Genomic DNA, 17670 nt, shown 5'->3' with positions numbered 1-17670 from the left:
GTCATTCAAAATGTGAGAGCACCAAAAGCTGAAAATTGGTCTGGGCAGGAGGGGGGTTTAAGTAGGCAAGTGGTTAAGGCTAAAAAATAAAACAAAAAAGGGTATTTACCTGTTCTGTGCAATTAGATTACACATGGCGACTTCCTTACCACCCCCTCTGGAGTTTGCCGCCTTACTCCTGGTGCCTTTTCTGTGTGACCAGAAAAAGAGCAGTGGCACTGCAGTGTAAGAGGACTCAAGTAGCGTGTAGTTTTTAGGGATGTGGGGGGGGGGGGGGGGGGCGCAGCTCTACACATATCACTGACACAAAGCACATGTGAGCTGAAGCTAAAAGCTATCAGCGTCATGTTCAGCAAGTACAGAATCAAATTCAGCTGTTAGATCTTTTTTTGACCAGATTCTGACCATTCAAACAAGGTCACTGTAAGGTTATGGCAAATTAGTTATAGAATCTGCAGGAAAGGGAAGGAGAGCACGTGCTAGTAATCCCCGAGATGAGAACATGACAACATGACTCCAGGGTGCAGACCTCTGCACCATCACCTCCAATCTGCAAGCAGCCCACAAATTGGGTTTGTGGTCCAACCACATAGCAATAATGCAAGACTTATGGTCAGTATAAAAGAAAAGGCCTCAAATACTCATGAAACCTCCCTCCCCCACAAAACACACTGATTGAATGCTGGTTACAGGGAGCTGTACACACAATCCTGAAAGTTGGCCGGTTCCAGCACTTTTGGCTACATGTGCACAGCCTAAGGAAGTCTTCAGAAATAGGGCAGGTGTTGTGGCAATGCTATCAGTTTGGACCTGGAAAGTGCTCTGCAGCCAACCTTTATCAGTATGGATCCTGGAAAGAAGAACCCAGGCAACCCTCCTAGGTCGGCCTATGTTTTTGTCTGTGTAAGTTGCAATATAAGCCAAAGGGTTCGAGATTTTCTGTGTCCTTCAACAGATAATACATCTATTTGCAAAAAATCTATATCAAAAGTAAAACATTTAGAGCACATCTTTCTTAAATAAAACTATAAATGAAGAGGCAAAGCTAGAGACAGAATGATAGGTGTGGACTGGAGATGTCAGCCCATTGCCATTTCTTAAGAGACTTCCAATGAACTGAAGATACAAATACTTGGTAAACACTTTCGGTCTCTACTAGTAGTATAAAAATAAAATTAAAATAAAAAAGAATTGTCCAGATCACACATTTTAGGCAAGCAGAAAAATCTGAGCAGTAAGTGCTTGCAAAAGCCAAAAGTGGCTGTAAAACATTCCCTTTAGTATCCCCAGATGGTCTGATCCTTGCCAAAGTATTAGGACGACAGGACAAGACTGTTTAGGAGCACCCTTATATAGGGATTAACATTTCAATCCACTTACCCATTCGTACCACAGGGCAGCTTTTCTTGCACTCTTGACGACACTTCTTTGGCTTGCATTTGTCATGATTAACAATAGCTATTCTTGTTAACTTGTCTGCCATCTTGAGGGTGTAGTATTTCCAAAGAGATTTCCAACAAGTTTAAAACCAGACCTTAAAATAAAAATAAAAAAAATAAATAAAAAAAAGAAGAAGAAGGAGGTGGGGGGGGATATTACTATTTTTGAGGCATTATTGAGGTTGTACAGTGCCAGATGCGACCTTGCTTAAAGAGCAGCTTTAGTAAACCCCCCCTCCAAAATAAAAGTCAGCAGCTACAAATATCAGTGATGTCCTCACCCAATCAGCATCTTAGCTAAGGGAAACTAGCCGTCAGGCCTTCAGGCTTGACGGCCAGTGCGAAATGTGGCAGTAAAGGGGGGAGGATGCAAAGAAGTGGAACTTCCACTTTTAGGGGCCTTTCACAAGGGGCTGTCCATTTTTACAACTCCGGTTGCTCAGCAGGGATCACTCTGTTGATCCCCACTGAGCCAGTGGATGAAAATTTCCGTCTCTGCACTCTGTGCAGGGACGGACCTGTCAGAGACACTGCTCTCACCTATGGGGGGATTGGATGATTACGGATACCCTGTCTGTTTTCATCCGATTGAAGGATGGAAAATAGGACATCCATCCATCTGGATTTTGTGGAATGGATCGGATGTCAGTGGCCATGCACCACTGACATCCGACACTCCATAGAGATGTATGGAGCGACTGTTCAGATCCGCACATGTGAAAGGGGCACAAGTCTGGTCTCACCAAAAAGAAACACATACACTGTAAGTGTTGCTTTTTTGCTGCTCAGGAGTATCCTAGATGAAGATGAGAAACATTCGACATACAAAAAACTCAAGCACTTTCTCACGCAGTAACTAGTAGTTGCCACCATAGCACAAGTGGAAATCAAGGCCACATTCTGAGGCTGCATTCACACGAGTGTTTTGTAGCTTGCAGCTACAAAACTCTCAAAATAAAATTATTTTTTTTAAATAAAAAATTGTTTTGCCTGTTCACACCTGAGTGCACAAAAAGGTGTAAACAGGCAACATAGAAAACAATTGATTTATTTCAAATCTGAGAACGTAGCCTAAAGAGGAGTTCCAGTAATTTTTGTGTTTATTAAAAGTCTGCAGTTGAAAAAAAATAAAATAATAATAATATAATATTATATATATATATATATATATATATATATATACATACATATACATATACACACACACACACATATACACAATCTGGTGCACAGCTGCTGCCCTGTAGAAGCAAACTGCTATAGGGCGGTCGGCAAGCAGTTAAAGTTTTATTAAACCCAGACTATGAAATACTCCCATTACATGCTATATAATAGAGTGTTCATGCTCACAAAGCCACTAAAGCATTTGTTTTGTGTAGAGTGAAATATATCTGGATGATCCTGCCTTCAGCTGTCCCTTGCATCTTCAGTATTAAATATATCTAAAGTAGATAATTGCTAATACCTGGAACAGCAAAAAAGAGCCTTGGATGCAGATGGCTCCTGAACAAAATAAAAGCTAGTGTCAGTCATCTTTGACTCCGCCTACACCATATCAATGTACATAAAACACACGTGATATTCAATAAAGATTTATTGGGAGCTGTAAAACATGTATTTGATATTTATAATCTAATTTGAATTACTTTTCTGAAACTTTTTTTTTTAGTTATGGGACTGGCACATCACTGTAGAGAGCATATAACACTAGAGCAGGGATATGCAATTAGTGGACCTCTTGCTGTTGCAGAACTACAAGTCCCATGAGGCAAGGCAAGACTGACAGCCACAAGCATGACACCCAAAGGCTGAGGTATGATGGGACTTGTAGTTTTGCAACAGCTGAAGGTCCGCTGATTGCATATCCCTGCACTAGAGTAACAGAAGCCCCTCCCAAGGATCTTTTCCAGCGGATGCCAAAGAACAGGGAGAGATCATGTGACCATGACAGTTCTGCAGGAATACAATACTTAGGAGGAGTTTAAAAACAAAATACAGTGCCATGATATATGATAAATGGGAATGAATGACGACAATTAACACTTCTGTTTAGTATCAATTTAACTAGCCTTAAAACGGTCCCCTCCTCTAACACCTATGTAACTTGTGTAGGAGATATGTACATAGAGACATTTTCAGGCAGCTCTGGTCAGGTCACATGATAGCCTCAGTCAGTGTGCCTGCAGGGGAGTGGAGGGAGGGCCAGCAACATATGAGCCATTGAAGCCTATAGGGGAGATCATGTGACCATATACATCTTTTTTTTTAAAGGATAAGTTCACCTTTTGGGAAAAATAAACGCACATAATTTTGCAGGGAATATAAGTATGTGCATTCCCACCTAAGGAGCCTGGAAAGCATTGCACCGGTGATCAGAGGATCAAGGCTGCAATGCCAGACTCCTTCAGACAAATCAGCAATGACTGACAGTACTTGCAGTTCATGAATTCACAGGAATTAAATGAATGATGCAGACATGTGGGCGGAGCCCCACACAATCACATTTTAAAATAGTGACAGCGGGTGTGAGAAGATTGCCGACACACTGCTACAAGGAGGGGGAGAGCAGCTGGAACATGTTTAAGTTAAGTTTCACCCTAAAAACAGGTGGAACATGTAACATACTTATCCATTTACAACTTACCCTTTGTTCCGTTCACATATACATTCACTAGCCACTTAATAATAATAATAATAATAATAATAAAGTACACCTTGCTAGTACCGGGTTGGACCCCCTTTTGCCTTCAGAACTGCCATAATTCTTCATGGCATAGATTCAACTGGAAACATTGCTCAGATTTTGGTCCATATTGATATGATAGCATCATGCAGTGTCTGCAGATCTGTCGACTGCACATTCATGATGCAAATCCACCACATCCCAGAGGTGCTCTATTAGATTGAGATCTGGTGACTGTACAGGCCATTGGAGTAGTGAACTCATTGTTCTGTTAAAGTGGGTGTAAACTCTTACAAACCACTTTGACCTACAGGTAAGCCTAGATTAAGGCTCATCTGTAGGTCTAAGAAATATCTCCTAAACCTACACGGTTTAGGAGATATTTGCCGAAAGACAGGCACCACTGTCGACGGCGCATGTGCCGTCGACAGCGGCGCACTGAGCGCGCTGCAGTTAAAGGCAATATGCCGCGAATGGCGGCTCCCGTGCGCGCGTGTGACGTCATCGCGGCTCCGACGAATGACAGCGCTGGAGCAGCGAGACCCACCAAGAAGATGGAGGATCCGGACTACAGGGGACAGCGGTGATACATAGTAGTCCATTATGCTTTACCTTTGCAGGAATTCAAAGAGGAAGTAAACCCATCAGGGTTTACTTCCTCTTTAAACCAGTGGTGAGATGATTTGAGCTTTGCGACATGGTATCTTATCCTGCTGGAAGTAGCTATCAAACACCGTCATAAAAGAATGGACATGGTCAGCAGCAATACTCAGGTAGGCCTTGGCATTTAAAAACATTGCTGAATTATTGGTACTAGGGGGTCCAAAGTGTGCCAATAATATATCCCCCCCCCCCCCACACCATTGCACCACCCTGAACCCTTGATACAAGGCAGGATGGATCCATGCTTTCATTTTGTTTACGCCAAATTCTGACCCTACCATCTGAATGTTAGGAACTGAAATCAAGACTCAGGCTCACCAAAATTGGAAAGGTTGCCTGGTCTGTGTGACTTGTAGCCTCAATGTCCTGTTCTTAGCCCACAGGAGTGCCACCCGGTGTGGTCTTCTGCTGCTGTAGCCCATCTGATTCAAGGTTCGATGTTGTGCATCAGAGGTGATATTCTGCATTCCTTGGTTGTAACAAGTGGTTATTTGAGTTACTGTTGCCTATCATCTGGGTCTGTGCATTCTCTTCTGACATCAACAAGGCATTTTCTTCAATACAATTGCCACTCACCGGATATTTTTTCATTTTTAGGCCATTCTCTGTAAATCCCAGAGATGGTGGTGTGTGAAAATCCCAGTAGATCAGCAGTTTTTGAAAAAAAACTTAGACCAGCCTTGTCCGGCACCCACAACCATGCCACGTTCAAAATCACTTAAGCCCACCAACCACAAACTTTTTTTTCTTTTTCTTAAGACCCCATTCACACCTGAGCGTTTTGTAGCTTGACGCCTGAAGCTACAAAACGCTGGAGGGGAAAAAATCCATTATTCTCAATGGAGATGGTTCACATCTCCACTCCAAGTCGCCTGAAGCCCTACGCCTGAAGCTCAAACAAGTTCTGGACCCTTTTTTGTTGCGCGAATCGGGCTGATTTGGGCGTTTTTCTTCTTTTAACATTGGTGACCTTTTGCCCTGCACAAATTCGTGGCAAATCGCGGTAAAAAACGCTACGCTCAGGTGTGAATGCAGCCTTAAAGTCAGCAGCTACAAACACCGTAGCTGCTAACTTTTAATAAGGACACATACCTGCCCAGGGACCACATGATGTCGGCCCTCCTGAGGCCGATCCATCCATCAGATCAGGTGCAGGAGCTGCCATTGTAACTAAGGGAAACCGCACAGACGGTTTCCTACAGGCATGAGCGAGTCGCTTGGCGCTTTGTGAAAGACCAGCTTGTCATCTGGGACACACAAGTCCCAGAAGACATTGTGGGGGAATGAGGAGGGCTCACCGCAGAAGAGGACATGACATCCTGCGCCACGGCTGAGATAGAACAGACGTACACCACGTACTTGGGAAAAAAAAAAAAAAAAAAGCGTAGGAAGGGAAAAAAATGAATTAAAAAGATATCCAAAAAACGATTTGTGGAGGGGTTGTCTTTAGATTAAGACCACCTTACAAAAGTGGGTGGAACTCTGCTTTAAATCCACTTTCTTCCCCATTCTGATGATTTGAACATCAGAAAGTCCTCCTCACCACGTCTAGATGCCTAAATGCATTGAATTGCTGCCTTGAGATTGGCTAATTAGCAATTTTTGTTAGCAAGCAATTGAACAGGTGTACCTAATAAAATGGCTGGTGAGTGGATATATCTATGAGGTTACATATTGGTTGCACTTTTTTTTTATTGATAAGTACTAGTAGGTTTGTAAGAAAAGCGTTTAAAAAAAAAAAAAAAAGTTAATATACCTACCAAAATGGCCAATGTTATTTAACATGCTAGGGTTTGCAAAACCAGCACAGAGGCACGAGCAGAGCTCAGCAACTGTTACAGAAAGGCTGGAAAGATAAGAATAGGAGAGCAAGTTCTGCAGAGTGCAGCTATCTCATGAGTCAAGGGACAGCTGGACAGTTCCCTCTGCAGATGTGTCCTAGAGACATTAAAACAGCAGAGCTAGAACTGAGCATTTATGCAGTGTTATCAGATACTGTATAAAGCCATCATCTAAGACAGTAACAGAAAAAAAAAAAAAAAAAACACGTCACAACATACAAGCCACTGGCTCCTGCTGATAGTCCTGGCTCCCTTACTGCAAGGGAGACCACCAAGTACCCCAAATCCTGTGAGAAGAGGCTCCACCAGTGTTACCTTGGCATATCTGACCCATATCCATTCACTAAAGAAAATGAATGCCTGTTAACAGGATCACAAGCAGCGGTCAGACTTTCTACTGAAGTGAAAGACTGCACATACATGAAGAGGTACAAGACAGAGGAAGGAGATTTGAAGATTTGCCTTGGAGCCCTAGACAGGCTGCATAGCATAAGTTACCAGGGAGCTGCATTACAGGCAAATACTGTATATAACCAAACTGCACTATGCATAGCTCAACTTCATCTATGTTATGTCCATTAGCTCACTCATCTGCAGACAATTTGGACTGGCCAGAGCGTGATGAAAACTCCAGTGCATGCACCTGGGGGTTAATTCATCCCAATACCCAAAAAATGTTGGTATCGCCCAATTTACACTTAAAAGAGATGTATTTTTTTTGCTTTGTTTTTTTTGATTCATACTTAACTCGGTGGATACAGCATCAGACTGACGCCGTCTCTGCACTGTGAACTGAGCCACCGCACATCGCTGATGGCTCGGTTCTCACAGATCCCTGAGAGGAAAGCCGCTGACTGTCAGTCAGCATCTCTCATCTCTGCCTCTCCACACTCATTGGATCGCTGAGCTGTGGAGGGGCGGGGAGAGGCTGCCTTAGTGGCTCGCTGAGACTGCCATCAAGGTGGCTGGTGGATCCAGACTTGGGAAGTAGGGATGACGTGCTGCCTCAACTGACAGCAGTGACCGCTCTCTGCTGAAAAAACAGGTCAAAGGAGTGCAAAACAAATTGCACTCCTGTGACTCCGAGGAGAAACCCAGCCTCAAAAACTCAGGCTGGACTTCTTTAAACACTTTCCATCCAGGCCAATTCTGACATTTCTCTCCAACACGTACAATTCATCATGTTTTTGCTAGAAAATTACATAGAACTCCCAAAAATTATATAGGTTTTTGTTTTGTTTAGCAAAGACCCTAGAGAATTCAATGGCGGCCTTTGCAACTTTTTATCTCACACGATATTTGCGCAGCAATGTTTTCATGCTTAAGGCACAAAACAAAGTAAGCCCAATTTTTCTGCATAATACGAAGTTACACCGAGTAAATAGATACCCAACATGTCACCATTCAAAATTGCACACGCTTGTGGAATGGCGCCAAACTTCGGTATGTAAAAGTCCCCATAGGGGACGCTTTAACATTTTTTACTGCTTACATGTTTTGAGTTATTTATTGCTCTCGCTCTAATGTTCGCAGCAATACCTCACATGTGTGATTTGAACACTGTTTTCACGTGTGGGAGGGACTTACGTATGCGCTCGCTTCTGCGTGCGAGCACACAGTGACAAGGGCACTTTAAATTTTTAGTTTTTTATTGTTAATTTAACTTTTTTTTTTTTGACACTTTAAAAAAATAAAAATAAATTTTTGATCATTTTTAATCCTATTACAAGGAATGTAAACATCCCTTGTAATAGGAATATGGCATGATCTGTCCTCTAGGCTGGGAAGCCTGAAATAAAATAAAAAATGAATGATCGCGGCTTCCCAGCCAAGGCAGCGCTATTCGTTTGAATGCAGAGGCTGGGTGTGAAGTCATAACATCGCGCCCGGCCTCCGAACGATCATAGAGACTCCGGCGACCATCTAGTCCACCAGAAATCTCTATGATCACCAACTGGGGCTGGCGGAATCCGTAATCTGACTCACCAATGGAAGCAGCGAGTTGGCAGAAGCCTGCATGCTAAGGTGTTTTCAGACAGTGGGGCTAGAGGTGGGTTAGGCCCCTTTCACACATGCGGACATTATGTCCGTATTTCATCCATCCGTTTGCGGATGAAATACGGACATACACGCATCCCTATGGGATAGCGGGTGTCTGCGGATGAACATCCGCAGACACCCCATATCGTCCTCCTCTGCTATTGTCCGATTCTGCAGACGGAGGAAAATCCTATTTTTCTATCCGTCTGCAGAGTGGATTGGATGAACACGGACAGACGGTCCGTGCTCATCCGATCCCCCATAGAGGAGAGCGGAGAGCTGACAGGGCGGTCCCTACACAGTGTGCCGGGACCGCTCTGTTATCCGCCGGCTCAGCAGGGACAATGGAGCCATCCCCGCTGAGCAAGCGGATCATCACGGGGCGCATCATTACTGATCCGTCCCGTGTGAAAGGGACCTTAAGCATATAAAGAGGGATGAGCACAGCAAACGCTAGTGTAATGATTCATAAGACAGGGGGAGTACAAGGATCCTGAACACAAATTAGAGACCATTTTATTTTTTCTGGATGTTTTTTTTTTTCCATTGCGATTTAGCTGACAGTACTTCTTGGTGCTGGACTATTGCCTTTATATGCTAATAATTCGATGATGGAGGTGGCTGTGATTTCAACAAAGCACCCAGGAATCTGTGGCAACCCATGCCCGTCCCCCCCGCACAGATGCTGCCTGGGCGACCCGTGGCCTCCCCTGCAGATGCTGCCTGGGCGACCCGTGGCCTCCCCTGCAGATGCTGCCTGGGCGACCCGTGGCCTCCCCTGCAGATGCTGCCTGGGCGACCTGTGCCCCCCCCCCCCCCCCCCCCGCAGATCCTGCCTGGGCAACCTGTGGCCAAGGCAGCATCTGCAGGGGGAGGGAAGGCCAGGGGACGCCCCCAGCCAGCATCTGCAGGGGGGACCCCAAAGCGCCCAGGCATCCAGAGCCTTCCTAGTAGACTGGTGAGCACACAGCAAAAACAATGCATATGGTGTTCAGCCTGTTGTGCTGCAGCACTGGCCACTCAATGAGCAGAGTGGATTACAGCACATCTGTCTAATACGATCCCCTTGTTAGGTGTACATCCAGCCCTAGCAGTATGTCATGTAGGAGGGGGAGCAGTACTCCCACCCATGTACCTTTCTGCTCAGTACTATACGGTTCCCTATCACGATCACCCCATTCACTAATCAGTATCAGCAAAACGACTTTCAGAGCCCACTGCAAGCCGCTTATAGGGGGAAACTAGACAGGTCAGAGCAGCCGGTGACTCACTCCCAGCGTTGGCCGACCTCCCACACTCAGGCCAGATGGCAGGCCGTACAGGTGGTTACTTACCGGTGATAGGACGGGGAGGGGAGTTGTTGCCCCTAAGGCTGCTTATCGGGAGAGAGGAGGCCTGCCGGAAGATATCTTCTTACCCCCGTCTCTCGGTGCTCTCTCTAGCTCTCCTCCCCGGGCAGCAACGTGCAAACCACACGAAAAGAAACCGGCCAAGATGGCCGCCACTGACGCTTCCTCCCACACCACCAGCGTACAGCGCCGCGTTTCACCGTGGAACGCAGGCTCTCTCGGCGCACATGAGTGAGTTGGGAAGATGACGTCATCAGGAGGCTTCTAACTTGCAGAGACTGCTGGCGCTTATGCAGGGAACCATTTGAAGTGGAATTGGTGGTGCCAGGGATGAAAGGCGTACTGTAAGCAGATTGCATATGATCTCCGTCCAGTACAAAGTAGGTTCGCCATGGAGGGGGAGGGGGAGTTTCTGTCATCCTGCACTTCATTCACAGTGTTGACGGTTTGCTAAGAGTACCTGTCATTGCTATGATGGGACCTCCACCCCCAGGATTGCCCTTTCATGTGCCAATGGGGTTTATTTACTAAAGCTGGAGAGAGCAAAATCAGGCTCAATTCTGCATAGAAACCAATGAGCTTCTAACCCCAGCTTGTTCAATTTTGCTTTTGTAATAAAACCTGGAAGGTGATTGGTTTCTATGCAAAAGTGAGCCTGATTTTGCACTTTCCAGCTTTAGTAAATAAACCCCATTGTGTATTGCAAGTCAAAAATCAGAATTTATCTTTTCATTATTAGTATTTGGATACTTCATTTAACATTCATGTATAGTCAAAACTTGCTGTATGTTTTAGTTTTGGTTGTTTTCTCTGTGTCCTGTCTGGGAGATTTCTTGTCACTTCCTGTTGGAGCGATGCAACAGGAAATCTCCTCTGTTGTCACCAGAAAAGGTGTCCACGCTGGAAGGTTCTCCTCACCTATTCTGGAGAGAACTATACAATTCTACATTTCCCTTCCCTTTCTGTTCTTGTGACAATCCAATACCTGGATAAATTTAAATTGTGGATCTACCTACAGGAGGTCTAACCCCACACCACTCGATCTGAAACTAAAAAACAAAGTTTACTCTATACATACACTTTAAAGTGGGAATAAACACCCATGTATGATTTTTACCTATAGCTAAGCCTATAATAAGGCTTTCCTATAGGTACAGTAAATATCTCCCAAACAGGTCTGCCCTGGTAACCATCCTTATTTAAATGGAAAGGAAAGATAAATCCAATTTTTGTTGTGTGTTGTGTTTTTTTTTTTTTTTTTTTAACTAGAGCAAGAGGTAGGTCCGTTCACACAGGGGCGACCCGTCAGGCGACTTAGCCGCCTGACAAGTCGCGTCCCGCTCTATGCAATGGAACCGTTCTAATCGGAGCGACTCAAGTCGCTCTGACTTAGAAAAAGGTTCCTGTACGACTTTTGGGGCGACTTGCATTGACTTCTATACAGAAGTCATTTCACAAGCCGCCGCTAAAGTCGGATCCTGGTCGCCTGAGGCAGTCACGCTGCAAGTCGTGCTGCCTCAGTGTGAACGGGCTCTGAGTGTTAACCTTCCAATGGGGACACCTGTTCTGGTGTCAACTGTATAATGCCCCGTACACATGTTCCGATTATCGGACCACAAAAGTAGCTTTCGGACAGATCGTTCGATAATCTGATCGTTAGTACGCAGCTTTCGACAGCCGATCACGACAGTCCGTCCAACCAAATCCGAAGGGACAAATGGGAAAATTTTGGCCGGATGACAGCCCATCATACGACAATCGTGTAGTCAGTACAGTATGCGTCCAATAAAAGTTGTTCGACAAACACCACGCATGATCGGAAACACGAAAATAAACCAGAAGGACACACGGGTCACGCGTATTTGACATCATTTAAATACGTAGCTACGCACGACGGAAGATTTTTCCAGAATCGTACGACAAAAATCTTACACACATTTTGCACTGTTGTATTCGATCTTAGTTGTATGCAACAAAATGTGAACGATCTGTCTTACGATAATCGGAACGTGTGTATGGGGCATAAGAAGGAAGTTCCCCTTGCTTTGGAGGGATCTCTCACTTCCTGTGATGTCTCTGGGGCAGGAAATAAGAGGAAACCTTTTCAATTGGACATTGGCAGAAAAAAAAATTGACTGCTGAGTCTAATTATTTTATGACATTACAGCTTAAAACAAAAAAAAAAGTTTTGACTATACATCAACTAAAATAAAGTAAATATAGGGGCTGTCATTACTGACCTCCTGCTGAAAATACTAGTTCCCTGGCTATTATTGCTGACAATCTGACCTAAAGGCTTAAGGTTGGGTTCACACATGTGCAGTGCAAATTGAAGCTTCTTTTTCTGAGGTCAGGTTTACATCAGTATCAGGTCAGGATTTTATCCTGTTCACAACTAAATGACATGTAGGATTCAGAAGCGTTCCCATAGAAGTCAATGGGCCTGAATCTGCACCTGAGCCGGACTACACTGCTCAGAAAACTGACAGGACACATTTATAATTCTCGTTGAATCCAAACTCCGACTGCACCGGACATATGCAAACAGGCACAATAGAAAACAATGCTCTTTCACGTCATGCGAGTTGGATGTGGTTCAAAACGCATCCAATTCGCGTGTGTGTGAACCTAGCCCTACTCTTAATTTCCACCAATCATTATTGGGGACTAGAGCTGCACAATTCTGGATAACATAAGAATCACAATTTTTTTTTTTTTTTTTTTTTGCTTAGAATAAAGATTGCGATTATTTTTGGCATAACATCATCTTTCACATTATACAAAAAAAATTGGACTAACTTTACAGTAGAACTGCACAATTAATCATTAAAAAATCGTGATCTCGATTCAACCCCTCTGATCTCTATTGCAGAGTTTGCCGATTCTTTCATATAACAAGTGGAGAGACTTATCTGCTCACTCAGCTGTCAAAACATCCGGGCAGTCTGCCATGTTTTTAAAATGAAACATTGTAACTAACTCTTCCTTCTTAGGTCAAAGGGAAACTTCTGTGTGTAAAGAAAAAAATCCAGGCAGTCTGCCAAGTTTTTAAACAATGTGTAAATGCAGGAAGTTTAAAGCGATTGTATAGTCAAAATGTTAACTTTTACCTACAGGTAAGTCTATAATAAGGCTTACCTGTAGGTAAAAAAAATATCTCCTAAACCTGTATGGCTGAAAGCCCAGCAGATGAGGGACCTTGCCGAAAAGAAATCTCCTGTGCATGCGCAGGAGTGACGACATCGCGACTCCAGCCACTCATAGCGCTGGAGCCATGATACCCGGAAGACACACCGAGGCAACATGTCAGCTACCTCGGCGTGGACCAGGTGAGATGTCGGGACCCCGTTCTAAGGTAAGCATACTAGCTCATTATGTCTTTTGCCTTACAGGTGTAGAAAAAAAAAATTCTCAGCGGGTTTACTACCGCTTTAACCACTTAAAGTCTAAATCTTTTTCTGACACTTGTTTCTTAAGTTAAAATCAATATTTTTTGCTACAAAATTACTTGGAACCCCCAAACGTTATTTATATTTTAGCAGAGACCCTAGGGAATAAAATGTCAATTGCTGCATTATTTTATGTCACACTGTCTTTGCCCATCGGTCTTTCAAACGCATTTATTTGGGAAAAGATACACTTCAGTGAATAAAAAAAAAAAAAAAAAAAAAAAAAAGAAACAGTAAAGTTAGCCCGATTTTTTTTTTTATTTTTATTTTGAATCGTGATCTATCTTCTAAGCAAAAAAATTGTGATTCTCATTTTAGCCAGAATCGGGCAGCTCTACTTTACAGTTTCGTTTTTTTTTTTTATTTAATTGAAGTAGATTTTCTCCCCAAAAAATGCTTTTGAAAGACCGCTGTGCAAATTCAGCATGACATAAAATATTGCAATGACCGCCATTCTCTAGGGTCTCTGCTAAAAAATATATATAATGTTTGGGGTTCTAAGAAATTTTCTTGCAAACAATACTGGTTTTAACTTGCAAACAATACGTTCCAGAAAAAGGCTTAGTCTTCAACCACTTCAGCCCCGGAAGAATTTACCCCCTTCCTGACCAGAGCACTTTTTGCGATTCGGCACTACGTCACTTTAACTGACAATTGCACGGTCATGCGACGTGGCTCCCAAACAAAATAGATGTCCTTTTTTCCCACAAATAGAGCTTTCTTTTGGTGATATTTGATCACCTCTGCGGTTTTTATTTTTTCCGCTATAAACAAAAAAAGCGTCAATTTGGAAGAAAAATTCACTTTTTTTTTTTTTTTTTTTACCTTTTACTATAATAAATATCCCAAAAAAATATTTAAACATTTTTTTCCCCCTCAGTTTAGGTCTATATGTATTCTTCTACATATTTTCGATTAAAAAAAAAATCGCAATAATTGTTTATTGATTGGGTTGCACAAAAGTTATAGCGTCTACAAAATAGGGGATAGTTTATGGCATTTTTATTGATAATTTATTTTTATTTTTATTGTGACTGTGACATTATGGCAGACACATCGGACAATTTTGACACATTTTTGGGACCATTGCCATTAATACAGCGATCAAAAAAAATGCTAAAAAATTGCATTGATTACTGTAAAAATGTCACTGGCAGTGAAGGGATTAACCACTAGGTGGTGCTGTAGAGGTTAAGTGTGTCCTAGGGAGTGATTCTAATTGTGGGGGAAGGGCTGTGTGTGACATGTCACTGATCAACACTCCCGATTACAGGGAGTGCTGATCAGTGACAGTGTCATTAGGCAGAATGGGGAGATGCTTGTTTACATTAGCATCTCCCCGTTCTTCCTCACCATGAGAGGATCGCAGGTATCCCCACGGACATCAGGTCTGTGGGACCCGCGATCATGGTCATAGAGCTCCCGGCAGGCGCGCCCGCAAGCTGCCTCTTAAAGGGCAACGTACAGGTATGTTAATCTGACTGTATGTGCCCTTCTGCTGCAGTATATCTGCGTGAGGTGGTCGAAAATCAGTTAAAAGAGAAGTATGTGTTTTTTTTTTTTTTTTTTTTTTTTTTTTATATTCATACCTACTTAGGTGGATGCAGCATCAGGCCAATGCTGCAGCTGTCCTCAGGCATCTCTGCACTGAGAACCGAGCCACTGAAAACCACCGATGGCTCGATTCTCACTCGTCCCTGAGCGGAGAGATGCTGCTTGTCAGTCAGCATATCTCCTGCTCTGATCCCCCACGCTCATTGGAGCGCTGAGCTGAAGGGGTGGTGAGCGGCCATCTCAGTGGCTCTCTGAGACTGCCATCACCTTAATGCATCCTATGCATTAAGGTGAAAAAACTTCTGACAGTAATCAGCCCCCCCCCCCGCTGCTGTTACCCCTAGCAACAGGGATCCTGTTTTTCCTGCAGAAGGTGCTGGGGAGTCCAGTAAGGAAAAAGTGTTGCCCCATGGCTACATGGGGGCATTGGCCTGTAAAGTGTAGCAGAAATGAGACAGCACACTCGACTGAAGGCTATGACACCTTCCCCAGGAATGGATATGACTTCTGCCATAGTGATTGACTATGGGACTAATCCCAGTGACATGGGGGAGTGAGTTAGTTGAGAAGATCACCTATGTGGATGTTGGCTGCAGTGTGCTGCACTGGGAAATGGGAAGGCATGGGTTAAAGCCCAACCTGCAGCAAGGCTGAGAACTAAAATGGACATGTGGACTTTGTGTGTGCCTGAGGTGATCCAGCAGAGTGCTGGGAAAGTATTACTAGGGGTAACCAAGAAAGTACATATGCCATGCTCCTAAATGACAGCAACAGATATGCCCAGGGAAACCTCCCAGGAGCTGGCAGCAACAGTGCTGAAGGTTTCCCTGGACAGCTGTAGTGCTGCCCTAATGGATAAGAGTGTTCCGTTAAAGAGGAAGGGTGGTGTAATGGGAAACTCACAGGCTCCAGTAGGTAAGAGTCTAAAGGCCCATACACACAATCAGACTTTTTGACAGCAACGGTCTGACGGACCTGTTTTATTGGAAGAATCCGACCGTGTGTATGCTCCATCGGACAATTGTTTTTGGTTTTTCAACGGACAAATGTTCGCTGTGCATTATCTCAAACTTTCGGGCAACAAATGTCCGATGGAGGATAATCCGATTGTGTGCACACAAGGCCGTAGGACTAAAATTTAAAGTACAAACATGCATGCTCAGAACCAATGCTAAAGATCAGACAACAATAACAGAAGTTGCCCAGAGGGTGGCGGTAAAGAGTGGAAAAACCACGTGGTTGGTTTGTTGTTGGAATGTTGGCTGAAAATGTTCTGCGGTGTGTATGCAGAACAAGTTCACGGCCAATGCCCCTTCGGACCAAAATGCACGGTAAAGTCCGTTGGAAGTCCGATCACGTGTATGAGGCTTAAGACAGCCTTTAAAAGCCAAAACTACTGATGGTAATGCTGATAAATGTATTACTGGTGATGTACTCGTGAATAATGCGTTTTGCAGTCAGAGGTTGTGGAAACCTCCTGATACCTCTCTGGTGGAACAGAGGGGGCCCGCACCACACAATGAGAGTGTGTGGGTGCAGTCCAATGTGTGTACCAGCTGGTAAGGGGTTAGCCCATTTGCTAAGATTAAAAATACAGAGGTTTAAGGGCCACCAGAGCCAGCTGATAAAATTGACAAATGTATATTGTTATCTGTAATTCAACAGCATCCATCAGTGTCCCTTTGGGCAGATGATGTGGTGCTGCAGAGTACCAATGAAGGGGACACCACAGATTAGGATGAGTAGTGCAAGGAAATACTTGCGATACAGGACAAGTGTCCATATTTAACAATGTGGTGGACATGACAGCTACTATGTCCAATGCAGGGATTTCAGAGCGGTCAGTGGTTGAGTGTGCATTGGCTCGTGCAGAGATTTCCTCCAGTCAGAAGGATCAGATAAGGGCACATACATAGCAGAAGTTTTGTCCACAGCCCAACATCTGAATAATGTCCAGTGCCAAAATGACAATTTAACTGAGGGGATTAGTGTGAGACATGCATCTGACAACTCTCCAGGGGAGCACTACATTAAGATGACAGCTCTCTCCACTGGGATGGAGGTCTCTTTAATGTCTTGACATTCAGTAAATGAGCCACCCCACGTCTCTGAAAAGTCCCCAAAAAAGTTGTCTATTTAGATTTGGAATGCATTGAGGTATCCCGTATATTACTGGAAATGCATGAACTTGAGAAAGGCAAGAACATTACCTCTATGCCTGGGTAGCCCCACCTCAGCCAGACAAGCTCGTACTGTGTAGTGGCAATAGGTGAACTGAGGTAGCGCTGTTTAATATTGATCAAGAGTGGAACCGGTGAGCATGGTTCTTGGTAATAGTGTGGCAAGTGGCTTCACAGTTCCCTGTGATGGTGCTTCTGGATGTGCGATCTTATGGAAGTTGAATTGTCAAAGGAATCGCAAGAGACTGACGTGTTGAAGTTCTCTCTGCAGAATGCAGTGATGGAAAACATTTATGCTAGTGCGGTCTGAGATAAAGCTGAGCTGTGGTTGGTAGAGGATGTGTATACTGTCTCATTCACTAGACCTCATAAGAAGAAAAGGCTCGGAATGGGCGTGGTAACAGCAGAGATTGTGGCCGTTAACATTAAAGAGGTATAGATTAGGGTACCCGAAGATACACCTGAAAGACAG

The 17670-nt window shown here is 44.0% G+C and overlaps 2 protein-coding genes across 5 annotated transcripts in view; one reads left to right on the top strand and one right to left on the bottom strand.

The window, feature by feature from the left end:
- The window catches only part of ABCE1 (ATP binding cassette subfamily E member 1), a 64709-nt gene extending 54536 nt beyond the window's left edge, over positions 1-10173 (bottom strand). Inside the window, exons 1-2 of the mRNA XM_077476974.1 lie at positions 10001-10173; positions 1381-1534 (exon numbers count right to left, since the gene is read on the bottom strand). Of these exons, the coding sequence (XP_077333100.1) occupies positions 1381-1483 (103 nt within the window). The 5' untranslated portion in view covers positions 1484-1534; positions 10001-10173. The remainder of the gene's footprint in view (positions 1-1380; positions 1535-10000) is intronic.
- Positions 10174-10244: 71 nt separating this feature from the next.
- The window catches only part of ANAPC10 (anaphase promoting complex subunit 10), a 124643-nt gene continuing 117217 nt past the window's right edge, over positions 10245-17670 (top strand). For 3 of the 4 annotated variants that reach the window (XM_077476977.1, XM_077476976.1, XM_077476979.1), the window contains exon 1: positions 10245-10395. The gene's annotated coding sequence lies outside the window, so the exon portion shown is untranslated. The remainder of the gene's footprint in view (positions 10396-17670) is intronic. The other variant, XM_077476978.1, reaches the window with a different exon arrangement.

Source organism: Lithobates pipiens, unplaced genomic scaffold (genome assembly GCF_037356315.1).
Source record: "Lithobates pipiens isolate NorthernLeopardFrog02 unplaced genomic scaffold, aLitPip1_a1.2 Scaffold_13, whole genome shotgun sequence".
Lineage (NCBI taxonomy): Eukaryota > Metazoa > Chordata > Amphibia > Anura > Ranidae > Lithobates > Lithobates pipiens.
This window is presented reverse-complemented; position numbering and strand designations above follow the sequence as displayed.